This window comes from Myotis daubentonii, chromosome 1, assembly GCF_963259705.1.
Source record: "Myotis daubentonii chromosome 1, mMyoDau2.1, whole genome shotgun sequence".
NCBI classification, from domain to species: Eukaryota; Metazoa; Chordata; class Mammalia; order Chiroptera; family Vespertilionidae; genus Myotis; species Myotis daubentonii.
In genome coordinates, this window is record NC_081840.1 from 42846488 (window position 1) to 42866392 (window position 19905).

At 38.7% G+C, this 19905-nt stretch overlaps 1 protein-coding gene across 4 annotated transcripts in view; it reads right to left on the bottom strand.

The window, feature by feature from the left end:
• Positions 1-19905, bottom strand: part of PIAS1 (protein inhibitor of activated STAT 1) — a 131517-nt gene that overhangs the window by 17962 nt on the left and 93650 nt on the right. For all 4 annotated transcript variants that reach the window (XM_059697246.1, XM_059697237.1, XM_059697255.1 and 1 more), the window contains exon 8: positions 10673-10746. In XM_059697246.1, coding sequence (XP_059553229.1) covers positions 10673-10746 — 74 coding nt within the window. The remainder of the gene's footprint in view (positions 1-10672; positions 10747-19905) is intronic.

Consider the following 19905-nt stretch of genomic DNA (forward strand, 5'->3'; position numbering starts at 1 on the left):
GAGTCTCTCTGAGCCTGTTCCGTAAAATAGGGATAAAAACAGCACCTATATTATAAGATTCTGGGGTTTAAATTGTTTATTGCACAGTTCCTGAAACATGGTAAGTACTCAATATATGTCACCCATTACTGAAGTACAGGAACATATTTGCTTCTTCTTCTATTCTGTGCTCCTTCTTCTATTCTGTGCTCATACAGTATTAACAAGTTCATTACTCCCTTTCTATAATTCTATTCAATATTTATGCTTTGATTTACATAAGTACTTATTAAAAAGCAAAAAGAACAAACTAGCACTAATAAAAGAAAAAGCATCTATTCATGAGCCAAGATGTTTCATTAGTTCAGGGACAATTTCCAAATAACAATCTGGTTGGTGGTGCTAAATTTTTTACATCCTAAAGCAGACCTTAACTCACCCATGAAGTGGAAATTCCTACTGAGTATTTTTGTTACTGTCTTAATAATAGGAAGAAAAATCAGAGACTAAGAATCCTAGATAAATACAATAACAGTAAACAAGTTCATATACTGCCTAACTAGTAGGCTACTTCTGGTAGTTTATGAAGACAATGGGTAAGATGATAAGGTCTCCATCTCACATACCTTCATTCCTATAATCCCCAGCTATTAGTTCATCTTTTTGATCAGAGAGCAGCCACACTGACAAGTTTACCCTACAGAGTTTTGAAGGAACACTGCTACATGAACAGCACAGGAAGAACATTTATAAATAGGTACAGGAAAGGAAAAGTTCACTTTCAAATGTCTTGTTTATTAGCTGTCACACAAATGCCTTGCTTTAAAGAATCACAAGTTTGCTAATCCTCCTCATGTTCCTGATTTTTAAAAACAATCACTAAATTCCACACTTATCTACAAATGATACTGATTTCTTTAACCTGGTATCAGACAGAAACTGAGGTTTGAATATCTTCATCTTCTAGTTACAAATTCCCCCTTTCCCTTTATAGCAGTGGTTCTCAACCTGCTGGCCCTTTAAATACAGTTCCTCATGCTGTAACCCAACCATAAAATTATTCTCGTTGCTACTTCATAACTGTAATGTTGCTACTGTTATGAATCGTAATGTAAATATCTGATATGCAGCGTGGTCTTAGGTGACCCCTGTGAAAGGGACGTTTGACCGCCAAAGGGGTCGCGACCCACAGGTTGAGAACCGCTGCTTTATAGGCTGTGGTGGATAGCTGCATCATTTGCAAATAAACACTTAGAAAACAACTCCCAAGTGAGTTTTCTAATGCCACTAATCTTATTATAACATGATCGTGCTATATGAGTAACTAACTGATGAAGGTGCAAGAGAAAATACCCAAGCTAAGTATGTTTAAACCAATTTATATCAAAAGGAGCCTAAAAAGCCAATAAAATATGTATTTTACTCATAAAAAGAATAATTTCACAACTTTTCCTTCATCATCATAAATATTTCATAAATAAATTTCCAAGGGGTTTATTTTTCTTCTATCAATGGCAAGTCACTGTATTTGCATTTATAGGTCTGAGGAGTATCTCACAAAGCAAGCTCTCAAACATTTTTCCAGCTCTATTTTTAATAAATCAGAATGAAAAAATTCCCAAAGAACAAAAACATTTTCAATTATTTTCATTGCCTTTAGCTAAATAGCACACAAACAGAAACTCATTTATTTTGAGCTGTGTATATCACAACAAGGACAATTCAAATGCACTGTCAGATATCATATTTACATATTTCAAAGGGAACAAATCTCTTTTATTATTCTATAAATTTGATATATAGATGAGTTGTAATTACTAAGCTTTACTTTTTAGGATAAAAACATATCTAAAATATACTGCCTTTCCATATCAGAATAATTGTAAAGGGATTGTCCCCTTAGCCATATAGAAATCCATAAAATTATTATAATTATGCTTTACATATAGTTTTTTCTATAACCTGAATTTTGAAGCAGGTGTCAATTTAAAATGAACTGGTAAAAACTGTTGAAACTAAAAATGGAGGAGCTGGGGAATATGGAAAGAAAAATTAAAAACTGGCCCACTAAATAGGTTCAAGGAGCAAAATGTGATTAACATTTTCTTTTTTTTTTTTTAAATATATTTTATTGATTTTTTACAGAGAGGAAGGGAGAGAGATAGAGAGCCAGAAATGTCGATGAGAGAGAAACATCGATCAGCTGCCTCCTGCACACCCCCCCACTGGGGATGTGCCCGCAACCAAGGCACATGCCCTCGACCGGAATCGAACCTGGGACCCCTCAGTCCGCAGGCCAACGCTCTATCCACTGAGCCAAACCGGTTTCGGCAACATTTTCTAATAATAGAGCAAAGATCATCTGATTTATAAAATTCAAAACTAGTCCTATAAATAAAAATGTCAAGATTTATACTGTAGTGTTTATTTATATGAATAAATGCTTCATCTACATGTTAAATGATGTCATATATATTAGCACAACTGTAAACACATTTATGTATGTATGTATGTTAATCCTCCCCTGAGGATATTTTTCCATTGATTTTTAGGGAGAGTGGAAGAAAGAAGGAAAAGACAGAAACATCGATGTGAGAGAAACACTTCGATTGGTTGCCTCCTGCATGTGCCCTGACCAGGGTCCGGGCTGAGGAGGAGCCTGCAACCAAGGTACATGCCTAACCCCAGACTCTTTGTTCAGCAGGCCAACACTCTAACCACTGAGCAAAACCGGCTAAGGTACAACTGGAAACACTTTTAAAATGATACTACAGAAAAACAAGACTTCTTCCAGTTATTTCCTTTGACATGCAGAAAATTGTTAAGTTTGGTGTAGTCCTATTTGTTTATTTTTGCTTTTGTTGCCTGTGCTTTGGTGTCATAGCCAAGTTATTGCTAAATTCAATTGAAGCATTACCCCTATGTTTTCTTCTAGGAGTTTGTTTAATGTCTTACGTTGTAGGTCTGTAATCCATTCATTGATTTTTGTAAATATTGCAAATTAAGGTTTCAAATTCATTACTTTGGATGTGAACACAGTTTTCCTAACACCATTTATTATGTAGACAAACTTTTCCTCGCTGTATAGTCCTGGTACCCTTGTTCAGTTGTTTGTACATAAATGCAAGTTTGTTTCTAGACTCTGTATTTTGTTCCAATGGTCTACATTATCTATCTTCATGTCAGTACCACACCATCTTAAGTGCTGCTGCTTTGAAATCAGGGAGTGTAAGACCTCAAACTTTGTTCTCATTAAAAGATTGTTTTGGTGCCCTAGACCAGGGGTGGGCAAACTTTTTGACTCGAGGGCCACAATGGGTTCTTAAACTGGACCGGAGGGCCGGAACAAAAGCATGGATGGAGTGTTTGTGTGAACTAATATAAATTCAAAGTAAACATCATTACATAAAAGGGTACAGTCTTTTTTTTTTTAGTTTTATTCATTTCAAACGGGCCGGATCTGGCCCGCAGGCCATAGTTTGCCCACGGCTGCCCTAGACGGTTTGGCTCAATGGGTAGAGTGTTGTTGGCCTGTGGACTGAAGGGTCCTGGTTTGATTCCGGTCAAGGGCACATGCCCAGGTTGTGGGCTCAATCCCAGTGGGGGGCATGCAAAAGGCAGCTGATCAGTGATTCTCATCATTGATGTTTCTCTCTCTCTGCCTTTCCCTTCCTCTCTGAAATCAATAAAAATATATTAAAAAAATAACTTTATCTTAAAAAAAAAAAGATTGTTCTGGCTATTTAGAGTCCTTTGAGATTCCATAGAAATTACAGAATTCCTCCCACCCACCCCCATTTTTGCAAAAAATGCCATGGAATTTTGATAGAAATTGCACTGAATCTGTAGATCACTTTGACCAGTATGGACATTTAAACAATAAGTCTTTCAAACCCATGATATAGGATGTCTTTCCATTTATTTGAATTTGTTTAGTAATGCTTTGTAGTTTTCAATGTATAAGTCTTTCATCTCCTTGGCTAATAAGTTTATTCCTAAATAATCTTTTTTGATGCTATGATAAATGGGATTGTTTTCTGAATTTCCTTTTCAGATTGGTCATTGTTATTGTATAGAAATGTAACAAATTTTTGACTGTTGGTTTGTATCTAACAACTTTTCTAAATTTGCTTATTGGTTCCAACAATTTTTCTGGCATATTTAGGGTTTTCTATAATAAAAAAATCATGTCATCTGTGAACAGATCACTTTATTTCTTCCTTTCTAATTTGTATGTCTTTTTAAAAAATATATATTTTATTGATTTTTTACAGAGAGGAAGGGAGAGGGATAGAGAGTTAGAAACATCGATGAGAGAAAAACATCGATCACCTGCCTCCTGCACACCCCCCACTGGGAATGTGCCCACAACCAAGGTACATGCTCTTGACCGGAATCGAACCTGGGACCCTTCAGTCCGCAGGCCAACGCTCCATCCACTGAGCCAAACTAGTCAGGGCATCCTCTTTTTTTCTTAAGTCTAGCTTTTGCCAATCTTTAAAAAAAACAAACATTTTGGTCTTATTAATTTTTTTCTATTCTCTTAATCTTTGCTCTAATCTGTTATTTCCGTCCTTCGGCTGACGTTGAGTTTATTTTTATTTTTCTAGTTTTCAAAAAATGTATTTTTATTGACTTCAGAGAGGAAGGAAGAAGAGAAATGAAGCATCAATGATCAATGATCATTGGCTGCCTCTTGCACAACTCCCACTGGGGATTGAGCTCACAACCCAGATGTGTCATGACTGGGAATCAAACTGTGACCTCCTGGTTCACAGGCCAATGCTCAACCACAGAGCCACACAAGCAGGACCATTTTTCTAGTTTATTGAGGTAACTTAGAGTGTTGATTTGAGAACTCTCTTCTTTTTTAATGTAAGCATTTAGTACTATAAACTTCCCTCCTCCTACTGCTTTTGTTGTATCCCATAAGTTTTGGCATATTGGGTTTTGTTTTAATTTGTTCTCCAAATATTTTCTACATTCCCATGTGGAAATTTCTTCTTTAACCCATTGGTTGTTTAGCCCAGCTGGTGTGGCTCAGTGGTTGAGATCAATCCATGACCCAGGAGTCATGATTCTCATCATTGATGTTTTTATCTCCCTCACCCTGAAATAAATAAAAACATCAAAAAAGAATGTTTACTTTCTGCTACTGATTTTTAACTTCATCCCTCTCTGTCTTCAGAGAAGATACTTTGTATGATTTTATTTCTAAACTAGAGGCCTGGTGCACAAAAATTTGTGCACTTGGGGGGAGCGGCTCCCTCAGCTGGGCCTGTGCCCTCTCACAGTTTGGGACCCCTCGGGGGTGACCACTTGCTGGCTTAGGCCTGCTCCCCGGGGGGATTGGACCTAAGATGGCAATCAGACATCCCTCTGGCAGCCTGGCAGCCCTCGGGGGATGTCCACTTGCCAGTGGGGAGCAGACCTAAGCTGCAGTTGGACATCCTTAGCGCTGCTGAGGAGGTGGGAGAGGCTCCCACCACCACTGCTGTAATGGCAGCCATCAGCCTGGCTTGTGGCTGAGCAGAGCTCCCCCCTGTGAGAGCACACTGACCACCAGAGGGCAGCTCCTGCATTGAGCGTCTGCCCCCTGGTGGTCAGTGTGTGTCATAGTGACCAGTCATTCCCAGTCTTTCTGCTGTTAGGGTCATTTTGCATATTAACCTTTTATTATATAGGATAGAGGCCTGGTACACAGGTGGGGGCCGGCTGGTTTGCCATGAAGGGTGTCCCGGATCAGGGTGGGGGTTCCGCTTGGGTGCCTGGCCAGCCTGGGTGAGGGGCTAATGGCTGTTTGCAGCTGGTCACACTCCCTTCAGGGTTGGGGTCCCCACTGGGGTGCCTGGCCAGCCTGGATGAGGGGCTGATAGCTGTTTGCAGCTGGTCATACCCCCTTCAGGGTGGGGGTCCTCACTGGGGTGCCTGGCCAGTCTGGGTGAGGGGTTGAGGGCCGTTTTCAGGCTAGCCTGCGACTGAAGCTCCCAGCCTCTCCTTTTTTTCTTTTTATCTTTATTCTGGGACTTATTTACCTTCTATAGCTGTCACTGGAGCTGAGAGCCGGCTCCAGCTCCGAGGTGGCGGCTGGCTAAAAGCAGGTATCTGGGATTTGTTTGGCTTCTATAATTGAAACACTGTTGCCGTCCTGCTCGCTCCAGCTCTGAGGCCCCGGCTGGCTGAAAGCAGGTATCTGGGGTTTAGCTTCTATAATTGAAACATTGTTGCTTTTGGGGCTGTTGCTTCAGCTCAGAGCCGGGTCGTGGCAGGCGGGGAACCTTGGCTTCCTCCATCACTGGAGCAAGCAAGCCTCACGTTCGCTTCAGCTGCGTGGCTGCTGGCCGCCATCTTCTTTGGCAGTTAATTTGCATATCACCCTGATTAGCCAATGGGAAGTGTAGCGGAGGTACGGTTAATTACCCTATTTGTCTATTATTAGATAGGATTGGTTAAGAGTTGTTTTGTGGCCGAACATGTGTTCTATCTTAGAGAATGTTCCAGATACAGATGAGAAAAATGTAATCTGCTGTTGGGTAGAATAGAATGTATGCGTTTTTTAGGTCCAATTGATATGTAGTGTTTGTTTGTTAATCCTTACCCAAGGATATTTTCCCACTGAATTTTAGAGATAGTGGAAGGGAGGGGGAGAGACAAAGAGAGAAACATCATGTGAGAGAGACACATGGATTGGTTGCCTCCTGTAGGGCCCAACCAGGGCCGGGGATCGAGCTTGCAACCAAGGTATATGCCCTTAACTAGAATCAAACCTGGGACTCTCCAGTCCACCGGCTAGGGCTGATATATAGTGTATTTTTAAGTCCTCTGTTTCCTTAATGACCTACTCTCTAGTTACAGTAGGTTCTTGGGTTACGTCGGAGATCTGTTCCTACGGCGCGATGTAACTCGATTTTTGCTGTAAGTCGGAACCCACCTACATAAGCACCCACGTCATTCACATGGAGCACATACACAGCAGTAATCAAGTGAACCAGTAAAAAAAATTTAAAAGAAAGATAACAATTCCTGACCTTTTCTTGTGGTAAGTAAACAAAATAAAACATAAAGCGCATATGTACATACGTCAAAATGACGGAACTTTTTTTTTAAAAATAAATGGAAGATGGCGACGTAACCACAAAATGTAACCATGAAACAACATACATCAAGTCCAATGTAACCCGATGACCGTCTGTATATCTGTAACTGAAAGTCAGGTATCAAAATCTGCTATTGTTGTGTTGCTATTTTTCCCTCAGTTTTAATCAATGATTGCATCATATATTTGGCAAAGTATTTGTAATCCTATCTAATAAAAGAGAAAAATGGTAATTGGCATACGACGATACCCTTTTCATTGGCTAATCAGGGCTATATGCAAATTAACTGCCAACTATGATTGGCAGTTAACTGCCAACAAGATGGCGGTTAATTTGCATATGTAGGCACAATGCAGGGAGGCGAAAGGGAAAGCAGGAAGAAGCCCCCTGCAAGTGACAGTGATCGGAAACCCAGGAGGGAGCTAAGAGGTGGGGGGCAGGGCAAAGGCGGCCCTGGGGCCGCCTTTGCCCTGCCCCCCCAGCCATGATTGGAGAATCAGGCGCCTTGCCGCCCTGGCCAGTGATAGCAGGAAGTAGGGGTGGAGCCAGCGATGGGAGCTGGGCACGGTTGAAGCTGGCAGTCCCGGGAGCTAGGGGTCCCTTGCCTGGGCCTAAAGCGGAGCCCACGATCGCGGGGCCACTGCAGCTGTGGGTCCCCGCTGCCTGGGCCGGACGCCTAGGCCAGAGGCGTTAGGCCTGCTCAGGGGCGGAGCCTGCAACCGCGGGGAGCTGGGGGTCCCCTGCCCAGGCCTGACACCTCTGCCGGAGGCCTCAGGCCTGGTCAAGGGGCCGATCCGGTGATTGGTGATCGGAGGGTGATGAGGCATCAGGCCTGGGCGGGGGGTGGAGCCGGGGATTGGGGGGATATGATGGTCCCCTTGCCCAGGCCTGAAGCCTGGGTCAGACGCGTCAGGCTTGGGCGGGGGGTGGAGCAAGCGATCAGAGGGAGATGGGGGTCCCCTGCCCAGGCATGATTCCTGGGCCAGAGGCCTCAGGCCTGGGTGGGGGCCAGAGCCAGTGATCGGGGGGAGATGGGGGTCCCCTGTCCAAGCCTGACACCTCTGGTGGAGGCGTCAGGCCTGGGCAAGGGGCCGATCAGGCGATCGGAGGGTGATGGGGGTCAATGCCTGAGGGCTCCCAGTATGTGAGAGGGGGCAGGCTGGGCTGAGGGACACTCCCCTCCCCACACACACCCAGTGCACGAATTTCGTGCACCGGGCCCCTAGTCTATATATATAAAAGCCTAAACAACCGCTGACTGGCCAGTAGCTATGATGCACACTGACCACTAGGGGGCAGACGCTCAATGCAGGAGCAGAAACCACAGGCATGGAAACATGTAACAGACTGATGAATCTCAGAGAGAAGGGGGTAGGGGGGAAGGTGAGAAGAGTTTAACCAAAGGTCTTATATTAGAGGCCCAGTGCACGGATTTGTGCACAGGTGGGGTCCCTCAGCCTGGACTGCGGGGATCAGGCCGAAACCGGCTCTCCAACATCCCTGAGGGGTCCCGGATTGCAAGAGGGCGCAGGCCAGGCCGAGGGATCCCACTGGTGCACGAATCCATGCACCGGGCCTTGGCCTCTAGTAATAACATAAACAGCCTGGAATCAAAATATTTTCCCTAAACAATAGCTATAGTAAGGAATAAAAAGATAGAAGGATATATACAAATGATAGGATTTTGGTGGTTTTTATCAATTTAGCTATATTCTATAATTTATAAAAGTTTAATAAAAAAAGTTTTTTTAAAAGATCTATGTACAGTACAGTATTATAAACTAACTCCCGAGCTACTGAATTTTCATATTGTATCTGAGTTTTTATAAAGACTAAGATATAGAACAAATAGCATTTAATTTCTATTTAAATTCTTTGTTTCTTCATCTTAGATTAGTAGAATTTCAATGTTAAAAACTTTCCATATCAGGCCTGCCTGAACAATCCAGGCAAATCAGAATCAGCTGTGTCCTCTTTATACTCTCTCCTCAATTTATATATAATTAATTTGATTATAATTATACAACAAAAAATAATAAAAATGTCAAAGTAATTTACTCTTAGCTGTTCACATATTTTTGTATAAAACACATATTCATCATACCAAACAAGTTACAAATAAACCTTAACACACATTTTTTGGGAAACTGTTTCACAAGTTTAATTATTTGATATGTCTTGGGGCTTATATCTATTTTGTACAAATGACTGATTTTGACCTCATTTTCTGGTTTAAAATATATCAAGGTTATTTTATATGCATAATTAATTCAATCATTCAAGCTAAATAAAATAGTTTTTTAAGTGGTAGATTCTTATAATGCAGTCACTGTTGGCAAAATGGTTAAATTGGTAATTTGGGCCAGATTTTCTTCAAAAGGAAGGATACGATACTATTTTTAAAAATAAAATTCTATAAATATACTGAGATAAACATTCTTATTTGGAGATTTTACACTTGAGTCTTAGAGATAACTATTATTTTTTAAGTTTTTAAAGCTGACCATCTGGCCATGTTTATTCAGCATCATGATAATATAAATAATAATAAATAACTATGTGCTTTACACGTGTTAAATCCTATGGAATATTTAAGACATATCCTTCCTTTTTCTTTTTAATACACCTTTGTTTTATTTATTTATTTATTTATTTATTTATTTATTTATTTATTTATTTATTGTCTAAAGTTTTACATATGTCTCCTTTTTCCCCCACTTGACCCGCGCCCCCTCCAGCCATTCCCACCCCAGGCAAGCCCCCATTGCCCCAGTGTCTGTGTCCACTGGTTATGGTAATATGCATGCATACAAGTCCTTTGGTTGCTCTCTAACCACCCCACCTCCCCTGCCATCTGTCTCTGGATCTATTCTTGTTCATCAAATTATGTTGATTATTATATTCCCACATATGAGTGAGATCATGTGATATTTATCTTTCTCTGACTGGCTTATTTTGCTTAGCTCTCCAGTTCCATTCATGCTGTTGCAAATGGTAAAAGTTCCTTCTTCTTTATAGCAGCGTAATATTCCATTGTGTAGATGTATCACAGTTTTTTAGCCTACTCATCTGCTGATGGGCACTTACTAGTAGGTTGTTTTTAAACCTTAGCTATTGTAAATTGTGCTGCTATGAACATAGGGGTGCGTATATCCTTTCTGATTGGTGTTTCTGGTTTCTTGGGATATATTCCTAGAAGTGGGATTACTGGGTCAAATGGGAGTTCCATTTTTAACTTTTTGAGGAAACTCCATACTGTCTTCCACAGTGGCTGCACCAGTCTGCATTCCCAGCAGGAGCGCACGAGGGTTCCTTTTTCTCCATATCCTTGCCAGCACTTGTCGTTTGTTGATGAGACAATTATTAATCACAATCGATATCTAAATGTTTTACTAAGAGTAGAAAATTTTTATAGACCTATAAATTTGTTTAGATTCCAAATCCCATATAATAATAATGTCTTTCCACCTTCATAAATTGTAACAAAGGTAGGCACGTTTCAAAAGTAAACAAAATTTCTCAAATACTGAAGATACATAATAAAAGAGAATATGTATGTTAAATCTTATGTAAAACAAATATTAGTTAACACTTACTGGACATAGTAGAGAAACCCTTAGGCTGGTTGTAGCTATTTCACTGTCTGGATCCGCAGTCAATTTCTCTTTAACTGGCATTCATTGAAGAGAAAACAAACACAACAAGTTTATGAAAGATACAATGCAATATAATGCAATATAAGAAAAAGAACTTAAAATGAGGAACCTTAAAAAAAAAAAAAAAGCAACTAGCCCTGGCCGTTGTGGCTTAGTGGATTGAGCACTGTCCCTTGCACTGAAAGGTTGGACTCCTGGTCAGGGCACATAAACCCAGGGTTCCGGGTTTGATCCCCAGTCAGGATGCATACAGGAGGCAACCGATTGATGTTTCTTTCTCATACTGACTTCTCTCTCAATACAAAACACATCTTTTTAAAGAAGGAACTAGAAATAATCTGTTCAATTAATTTCCAATCAACTGAATGAAAGTATAAAAAGTATATAGTTTATAATTTCTACAATGAACAAAGGAAGGAAAAACAATAGTATATCTATAGACTGACTGCATTTCCTGTAAGTTTCCTATTTCTCATCCACAGAGCAAAAACTGCATTGCAGCTAGAATATAAAGGAAATTCTATAAAAGGTTGACATATTCAACTGGTGGCAGGCCCTTTTTATTTTATAACTTTTTTATTTTAAATTACGATCAATATTATTTTAAAATAAATTAATAGGTACTACAAAATTAACATTTATAAGTTTTCCCAAAGCTCAGATAACACAAATATTGTTTACAAACATCATTCCGAGGATCAATGCTCTAACTACTGAGCAACACCTGTCAGGGCAGTAATTTTGCTTTTAATGGCTATTCTGTTACTAAGTCTAATATAACAAGGACTTCAATACTTGGAAACCTAAGGCATGTTTCTTGTAAAAGCCACAACTTGGAACTTCAATTAAACTTTAACAGGGAAGTGAGACTAGAAATGCCTCAATGTAACATTCCAATAACTTTAGAACTATTCCACAATAATTTTGAAGTCTTTGTGTAGAAGGAGGTGTTCCACATTGAGTGGCTGTGTACATAGGCAATCACAGAATTTCAGAGCTGTGGTATAACTAAGTGTGTCCAAGTAGTTAACATATAGTAAAGAAAAAGGGGAGAGGAAAAGTACTCAGACAAAGAAGAATGACTTCAGAGTAGGTATCTGTGTGCTGAAAACCATTTATGGGAATTAAGAATCCTGCCTTTATTTAACACGGTGATCATAAAGACTGGATTTTTTCTTTTAGATGGTCCAAATCTTAGATATTCCATCCAACTGTCTCCATAAATCATTGGATCTCAGCTAAGATGTACATCAGAACTACCTATAGGGCTTTGTAACTTCTAATTTCCCACTGAATCAAAATGGGAAAGAGAGATACCAATGGAGAGTTTTTTAAAAGCTGTAGATGTAATTCTGATGTCAAACTAAAAGTAATTTCATGGCCTGGAAATTCCAAATTTTAAATCTATATAACTCATAGGCTGCCTCAGAGCAGAAAGGTCATAAAATCCCTAGGTTTTAGTGTGTAAAATATGGTTGTCACATCACTTGTGCTAATATCATATGTACTAGTAAATTATAAAAAATATGACTTTCCTATTATAAACCTAATCTTAGTCAACTCTTTTTTATGAAGGTACATTTAACAAATAATATCTTTTTAAGGATAGCAAATAACTGTCACAAAATAAACATGCAAATGGAGTTCTAATGTTATCACCAACCATTCTGTATGCCTTCACCAAACATCCCTCCAGCACCCACCATACACACAGCAGTGGGAACATTAATTGACTTTGAATTTTGTCTATTTAAACTTCCACTTAAATGAAGAAATAGTACAGATCATAATATCAGCTTTATGTAAAACAAAGTTCAGTGTTTAGCAATTTGAAAAGAAACTAAAACAGGAGAGGCAACCTGAGGTAGTGGTAAAGCTAACATCTAAAGCCAGCCTAGTTTAGAATTCAAGCCTTAGTCAAGTCATTCAATCTCTCTGTGCCTCTGATTCATCATTTTGTAAATATGAATAATAATAATCCCTCATAACACTATTTTAAGGATTAAGTGAGTTAACATACATAAAAATGCTTTAAAATAATCTAACATCATACTCAATAAATATTAGGTATTGTTATTTAAAACAAAATGTGATTTGCATGTTCACTTTCTATCAGAGGCGGGATAATTTCCTGAAATTATTTTAGAATCAGGTTGTCAATTTTATTTTAAAATTAAAAAAAAAAAAGCTTTGTCTTTCACCTTTGCCATTATAAACTCAATCTGAGCCAATCCTTCCATGTAAAAGATACTTTTAAAGATTTTCCTAAGATCTTGACTAGATTAAATTTAACCTACAGATCACTTTGGAGAGAACTGACATCTCCCCAATGAAATGAGTACTCTGATCCACTAACATGGTACACATCTATATATTATTCAGGTCTTATTTTATCTTATTGATTTGTAGAGAGAAAGGAAGGGAGTGGGAAAGAAAGAAGAGAAACATCAATGTGAGAGAGAAACAGCAATGTGAAACATCCCACTGGCTGCCTCCCACACGTCCCTTATGGAGGATTGATCCTGAAACCTGGGCATGTGCCCTGACCAGGAATCAAACCACCAAACTTTCAGTGCGTGGGCTGACACCCAACCAACTGAGGCATACTGGCCAGGGCTATTCAGGTCTTATTTTAATTTCAGCATCATTTTGTAGTGTTCAGCATACAAATCTTATACATATTTTGTGCAATGTATCTGAAGTATTTCATATTTTTGGATGTTACAGTGAATTCTTTTTTGAATTTCAATTTCCAATTGTTTACTGCTAGTAGAAGTACAATTTATTTTTATAAATTGATCATGTACTCTGCAACCTTGCTAAATTTAGTTCTAGCAAATTTTTGTTGATTCTTTAGGATTTTTTTTATATAGATAATGAAGTCATCTTCAAATAAAGAAAATAGTTATTTATTAATTTCTAATATGAATTTTTCTCTTTTCTTGCCTTATTGTGCTAGCTAGAATCTCGTGGGTAATGCTGAACTGAAGTATTAAGATCAGATATCCTTAAAAAAAAAAAAAAAAAAAAAAGATCAGATATCCTTGCCTTGTTTCTGATAGAGGTAAAGCATTTAAGTTTTTCACTATTAACTATGATATTAAAGGCTTTTTATAAATAGCCTTTATTACATAGAAACAATCCCCTTCTCATTCTATTTTGCTGAGATTTTTATTAGAATGGATACTGAATTTGACCAAATGCCTTTCCTGCACCTATTAATTAAGATGATCATATGATCTTTTTCTTTTTTAAGTTTGTTGAGAAGGTGAATTATACTGACTGATTTTATTTTATTTTATCATTTCTGGGACTGATTTTGGAATGTTATATCAACCTACTATTCCTGGAATAAGCTCTATTGGGTCACTATGTATTATCTTTTCTATATTGGACTAAGGCTAATTAAATGGAGGAAAAGATAGTCTTTTCAACAAATGTTGAAACAACTACATCTCTATATAGGGAGAAATGAACCTTACCCTGGATCATATACAAACATTAACTTAAAAAGCACAAACTATAAAAAGAAATGGACAAAAGATTTGAACAGACATATCATCAAAGAAGCTAAAAGATGGCAAATGAACATATGAACAGATGTTTAACATCATTAATCATTAGGAAAATGCAAATTAAAACTCAAATGAGATACCAACTACACTCTGACCAGAATGGCTAAAATCAAAGCAGTCTGACAATACAAAGTGCTAGTGAGGATTGGAAACAACTCAAAAATCTCATATATCATTGGTTGGAATGCAAAAATAGTATATAAACTTTATAAGACACTGCTAATCTGTTTTCCATACACTTATATGACTAAGAAATCCCAGATCTAAATATTTACCCAAGAGAAATAAAAATGTATATCTACAAAACTGGGATATCCATATTCAAAATATAAGTGTTTTAGCAGCTTTATTCATGACAGTGCAAAACTGGAAACAATCTAAATGTAAATCAACTGATAACTGAATGAACAAATTATGGTACACATAAAGAGGAAAATCTACATGGATGAACTTCAAAAGCATTACACTAAGTGAAATAAGCCAGACAAAAAAGGGTACATAAAGGTGCATGCTAGCACTTCAAATATTTGACATTCTGTAAAAGATAATACTACAGACACAGAAATCACATCACTGGATTATGAGAACCAGATAAGGGAATGAGATGGACTGCAAAGAGCCACAGGGGAGGAGCTTTCTGTGGTGGAGGATGTTCTATATTTTGATTGTGACAGTGGTTCATGATAGCATAAATCTGTCAAATCCATCAAACTGTCCACTTAAAAAGGTGAATTTTTACTGTTTGTAAACTATACTTCAATTCTATATAATAAAAGGCTAATATGCAAATTGTCCCCTCAACCGGGAGTTCGACTGGGAGTTTAACAGGGAGTTCAACCAGGGGGTGGGTTGGGCTGGCCAACCACCCACGGCCCCTACCCCCCCCGCTGGCCTGGCCCGATCAGCCCCAATAGGGGCAGGCCGGCTGGACCCCACCCATGCACGAATTCATGCACCAGGCCTCTAGTACTTCAATAAACATAACTGAAAGAAAAGGGGGAAATTACTATGTTAAATTTAATCACAGCAAAGTATGGAGGAAAAATAAAGTAAGTATTGTTATTCTTTGTGGGCAAGGGAATAAAAAATAAAAACAAGACATAATATCCTGCTGTATCAACCAAAACATGAGAAGTCTTTGGAAGTTTTAAAGTTTTTTTGTATCACTATGAATTGCAGTGGTAACAGTATTTCATTATGTGACCTATATACTAACATTATAGGTAGACACATTTAAAATTAACCTTTTACAAATTCCTGTTGTCAGAAACTATGAGAGTTAGCTCCTAGTCACAAGTGGCTATATTTAAATTTAAATTTAGTAAAATTTAAAATTCAGTTCCTCAGCTGCAGTAGCCACATTTCAAGTGCACAATAGCCACATGCTGCTGGTGGCTACCATATGGGACAGTACAAATGTAGAACATTTCCAGCATCACAGATTGTTCTATTAGGCAGTGCTGTACTAGGTTTGTTTTCTAAAAATAATTTCTATCCTTTCTTAATATTAGATTATTTTATATTCATCCTTTTAGAATTTTAAGGCTGGAAACAACTGATGATATTAATCCAATATTTCATTTTATAGGCAAGGAAACAGAGGTATGGAGACCTGATTTTTACTGTAGATCTTTTTACAGTTTACATCAACAAAAATCTGAGGATCTACTATGTGCCTGGCACTGTGTGAAGCATTAGGAATTCAAGAAAAATAAGATTAAATTCCTGCTGAAAGGAACTCATGGTCTAGTAGGGAGTAAAGGTGCTGACGGAAATATGTTTGGAAAACCAGCTACAAGTCAACTCATCTACTCTGGGGGTCCTGAGATACCTTATGGAAAAAGTGAAGCATCACGGATAACTGAAATTAGGCAAAAGAGGCAACAGGGAAGTTTTTTTTTTTTGTTTTTTTTAAAATATATTTTATTGATTTTTTACAGAGAGGAAGGGAGAGAGATAGAGAGTTAGAAACATCGATGAGAGAGAAACATCGATCAGCTGCCTCCCGCACATCTCCCACTGGGGATGTGCCTGCAACCCAGGTACATGCCCTTGACCGGAATCGAACCTGGGACCTTTCAGTCCTCAAGCCGACGCTCTATCCACTGAGCCAAACCGGTTTCGGCAACAGGGAAGTTTTGAAGCATAGAGAACAATACTGGCAAAGCCGTGAGGAAAAAGAAAAGAACTCAGTATTTTTAAATATAAAGTACAAGACGAAAAGTGAACACAGATGACATTGGAAAGTACTAAGTAGGTGCCACACCCTGGAAAGCTGCATATGTCACGCTAACGAAGTTGGACTTTAATTCCATTGGTGTTAAGAAGAAATGAATTGCAAAGGAATAATGGTAGGATTAGATCTGTATTAATCACTTAGGTTACTACCAGAAGAGATATGAAGAGGAGCCAAGAAAGGAGAGGAATATGTTACTTAAGAAAAGGTATTTATTTTTTAATAATGATAGTTTGTTTATGTGCCTTTTTCTCCCTCCCCCCCCCCCATATATTTTTATTGATTTCAGAGAGGAAGGGAGAATTAGAGAGAGATAGAAACATCAATCAATGATGGGAGAGAATCATTGATTGGCTGCCTCCTACATGCCCCCCACTGGGCATCGAGCCCACAACCTGGGGATGTGCCATTAACCAGAATCGAACCTGGGCCCCTTCAGTCTGCAGGCCAACTCTCTATCCACTGAGCCATACTGGCTAGGGCTAAGAAAAGGTTTTTAAAATAAAAGCAGAATATGAGAGCTTAAATAAGAACAGGGAGAGAGAAAAGACAGATTAGAGAAACATTTAGGGTATAAGTTTGAGAGAACTTGGTGAGATCAGTTTTAAACACTTGAAATTGAAAAACCAGTAGAATGTTTCTGTGAAGGCTGTTACCTATACATATCTATATTTGAAATTCAGGGGAAGGTCTGGGGTGAAGATATGTATTTGGGAATTGGTGCTAGTTTTAACCATAAGAGTGGATGATATAATTATCTCTAGGGAAAGTATGTACGAAAGTTGACCAAGAATGAAATCCCAGAGAAAACAAACATTTAGCATGCTTCCCTTAAGAGAATCCATTGAAGACAAGTATTGAGAAGTAACACTCAGAGAAGAGAATTCCAAGCAGAAAGTGGTTGATATGAAACACACACAAAAATATCCAAGAACTAAAAAGATAAAATTTAGCAATCAGATGGTTTAGCAATCAGGTGGTTTGTGACATCTACCAGAGCTGTTTCAGTGGAAGGATGAGAATTAAAAGATCACAATGGGTTGCCCTGGCCAGTTGTGACTCAGTTAGAGCATCATCCCGTACACTGAAACAAAAAGTTGCAGGTTTGATCCCTGGTAAGGGGACATGCCTGGGTTGTGGGTTCGATCCCCAGTTAAGATGGGTGCAGGCAACTAATCGATGTTTCTCTCCCCCTTCCCCTCTCTCTAAAATTATTAAAAGATAACAATGTGTTACAGTGAGGAGGTAGAAAGAGCAAGTGCATATTACTCATTGAAGAAACTAGAATGAGAATAGAAGGAACCCAGAACTCTATGAAAAGAACTTGACAGGAAAGGTTGACAGGAAGAGCCTATAGAGAGGGAGGAACTGAAAAAAAGTATAAGACAGAGAGCAGTTAACCTAGAAATCCCCCTTGGCCTCTCCTTTTTCTTCACTCCTCACATGTAATCCACCATTTCTACCCTTCAACATTTCTCCAACTGTCAACTTTTCTCTACTTCCACCATCAATACCTTTTTAAGAAACTATCATCTCTTATCTGTGCAATAGGTTCCTAACTGGCCTCACTGTATCAGCCGTGCCCCTCTTCAATTCAGTCGTCAAAGTGATCTTTTTATTGCCCACATGTGATGTCACTCTGCTAAAAAATCCTTTAAGGGTTTTCTATCATCTTTCTTTCTACCACCTACATGACTTCACCCCATGGCTATCTCTCTGGCCACTCTCCTCCTCTGTTCTCTACACTCCAGCTCCACTGGCCTTGTCTCTTGGCATATCCCCCTCCCAACTTGGAGCATAATTCCTCCTCATCCTTATAATCTTGCATTAAACCTCACAGCACCAGAGAGGATATGTTCTGTTGTTACCTCCAGAGTTCCCTGTCTTTCTTCTTTAAGGCACATGTCTCAACTATTAATTCATTAATGACTTATGCAATCATTTAATTCTGACTTTCCTCCCACCAGACTGCTAACTTCTGGGGGATGCAGAAGCTGTGTGTGTCTTGCTTAATGCTATATTCTCCTGTGCCTGGAACATAGTAGACCCTTAATATAACTTCTTGAATGAGAAGAATAAATGAATAAAAATTAACTTTGAGCCCGGATGGCATAGCTCAATGGTTGAGCGTTGACCTATGAATCAGGAGATTACAGTTTTATTCCCAGCACATATGTCCGGGTTGCGGGCTCGATCCCCAGTGTGGGGCGTGAAGGAGGCAGCTGATCAATGATTCTCTCTCATCATCGATGTTTCTATCTCTCTCTCTCTCTCCCTTCCTCTCTGAGATCAATAAAAATATATTTTAAAAAATTAACTTTGAGCAGGAAAAGGGACATTTCCTCTTGAGACTGAAGAAAATAAAGTAAGGCTGGGTACAGGTGCAAATACGTTGAAAAGTAGTTATGGTGGCATTAAGTAAGGAAGAGATGGGCAGTTTAGAGAATTCACATTTTGCAGTTCCAATTTTTTTGCATTGGCAGGTGCTGAGAGGAGAGAAAGAATAGTATTTGAGTCAAGTACCATCAAGGTATAAAGTGACTGCTGAAAGGAAGTGAGAGAGGAAATTGGAACTTGACTAAGAATGAGTAAACAACTGTTTTTGTGATAGTTATTTCCAAAAGGTGGAAACTACAATACAAAAATTTGCTAAATCAACTGAATGAAGGATGGATTTCTCTGTGAAAGGTCTAAATACTATCAACTTTATTCTTTTAAGAACGTAATAGTGTCTGATTTGACTATTAAAACTTTGCCAGTAGAATTTATTGATAAAATTAAGAGTCACTTGCCAGCCAGTGTGGCTCAGTGGTTGAATGTGGACCCATGAACCAGGTCACTGGTTAGATTCCATGTCAGGGCACATGCTTACGTTTGTGGGCTCAATCCCCAGTAGGGAGGCACGCAGGAAGCAGCTGATGGATGTTTGTTCACTTACCTTTTTGTGTTTCTACCTCTCTTTCCCTCTCCCTTCCTCTCTCTCTAAAAATCAATAAAAACATATTTTTAAAAAGAGTGACTCATATTTATAAGTAACTTGATTCTTCAAAAATATCTGAGAAACCTGCCAACATTTTCTTCTGTCAAGTTATTTTACGTAATCTTTTAATTACACAATTAATTTGTTAGGAAAGTTATAAAGGCAAACAGATAGCATAAAGGCAAACAATCTGCTCTCTGGTTTCTTAAAATAAATGTCTTATTGGTGGGATCCAAATGAATGTTTTTTGGTTCCCTAGGCCAGTAAGGTAAGATATGAACTGCCACAAAAATCCTACCCAATCTGCAAGTATGCTTCACCCCTTCAGTATTGTATCAGAGATTAAATAAATAGCCTTTGAATTAAGCAGCTTTTGCTGCTA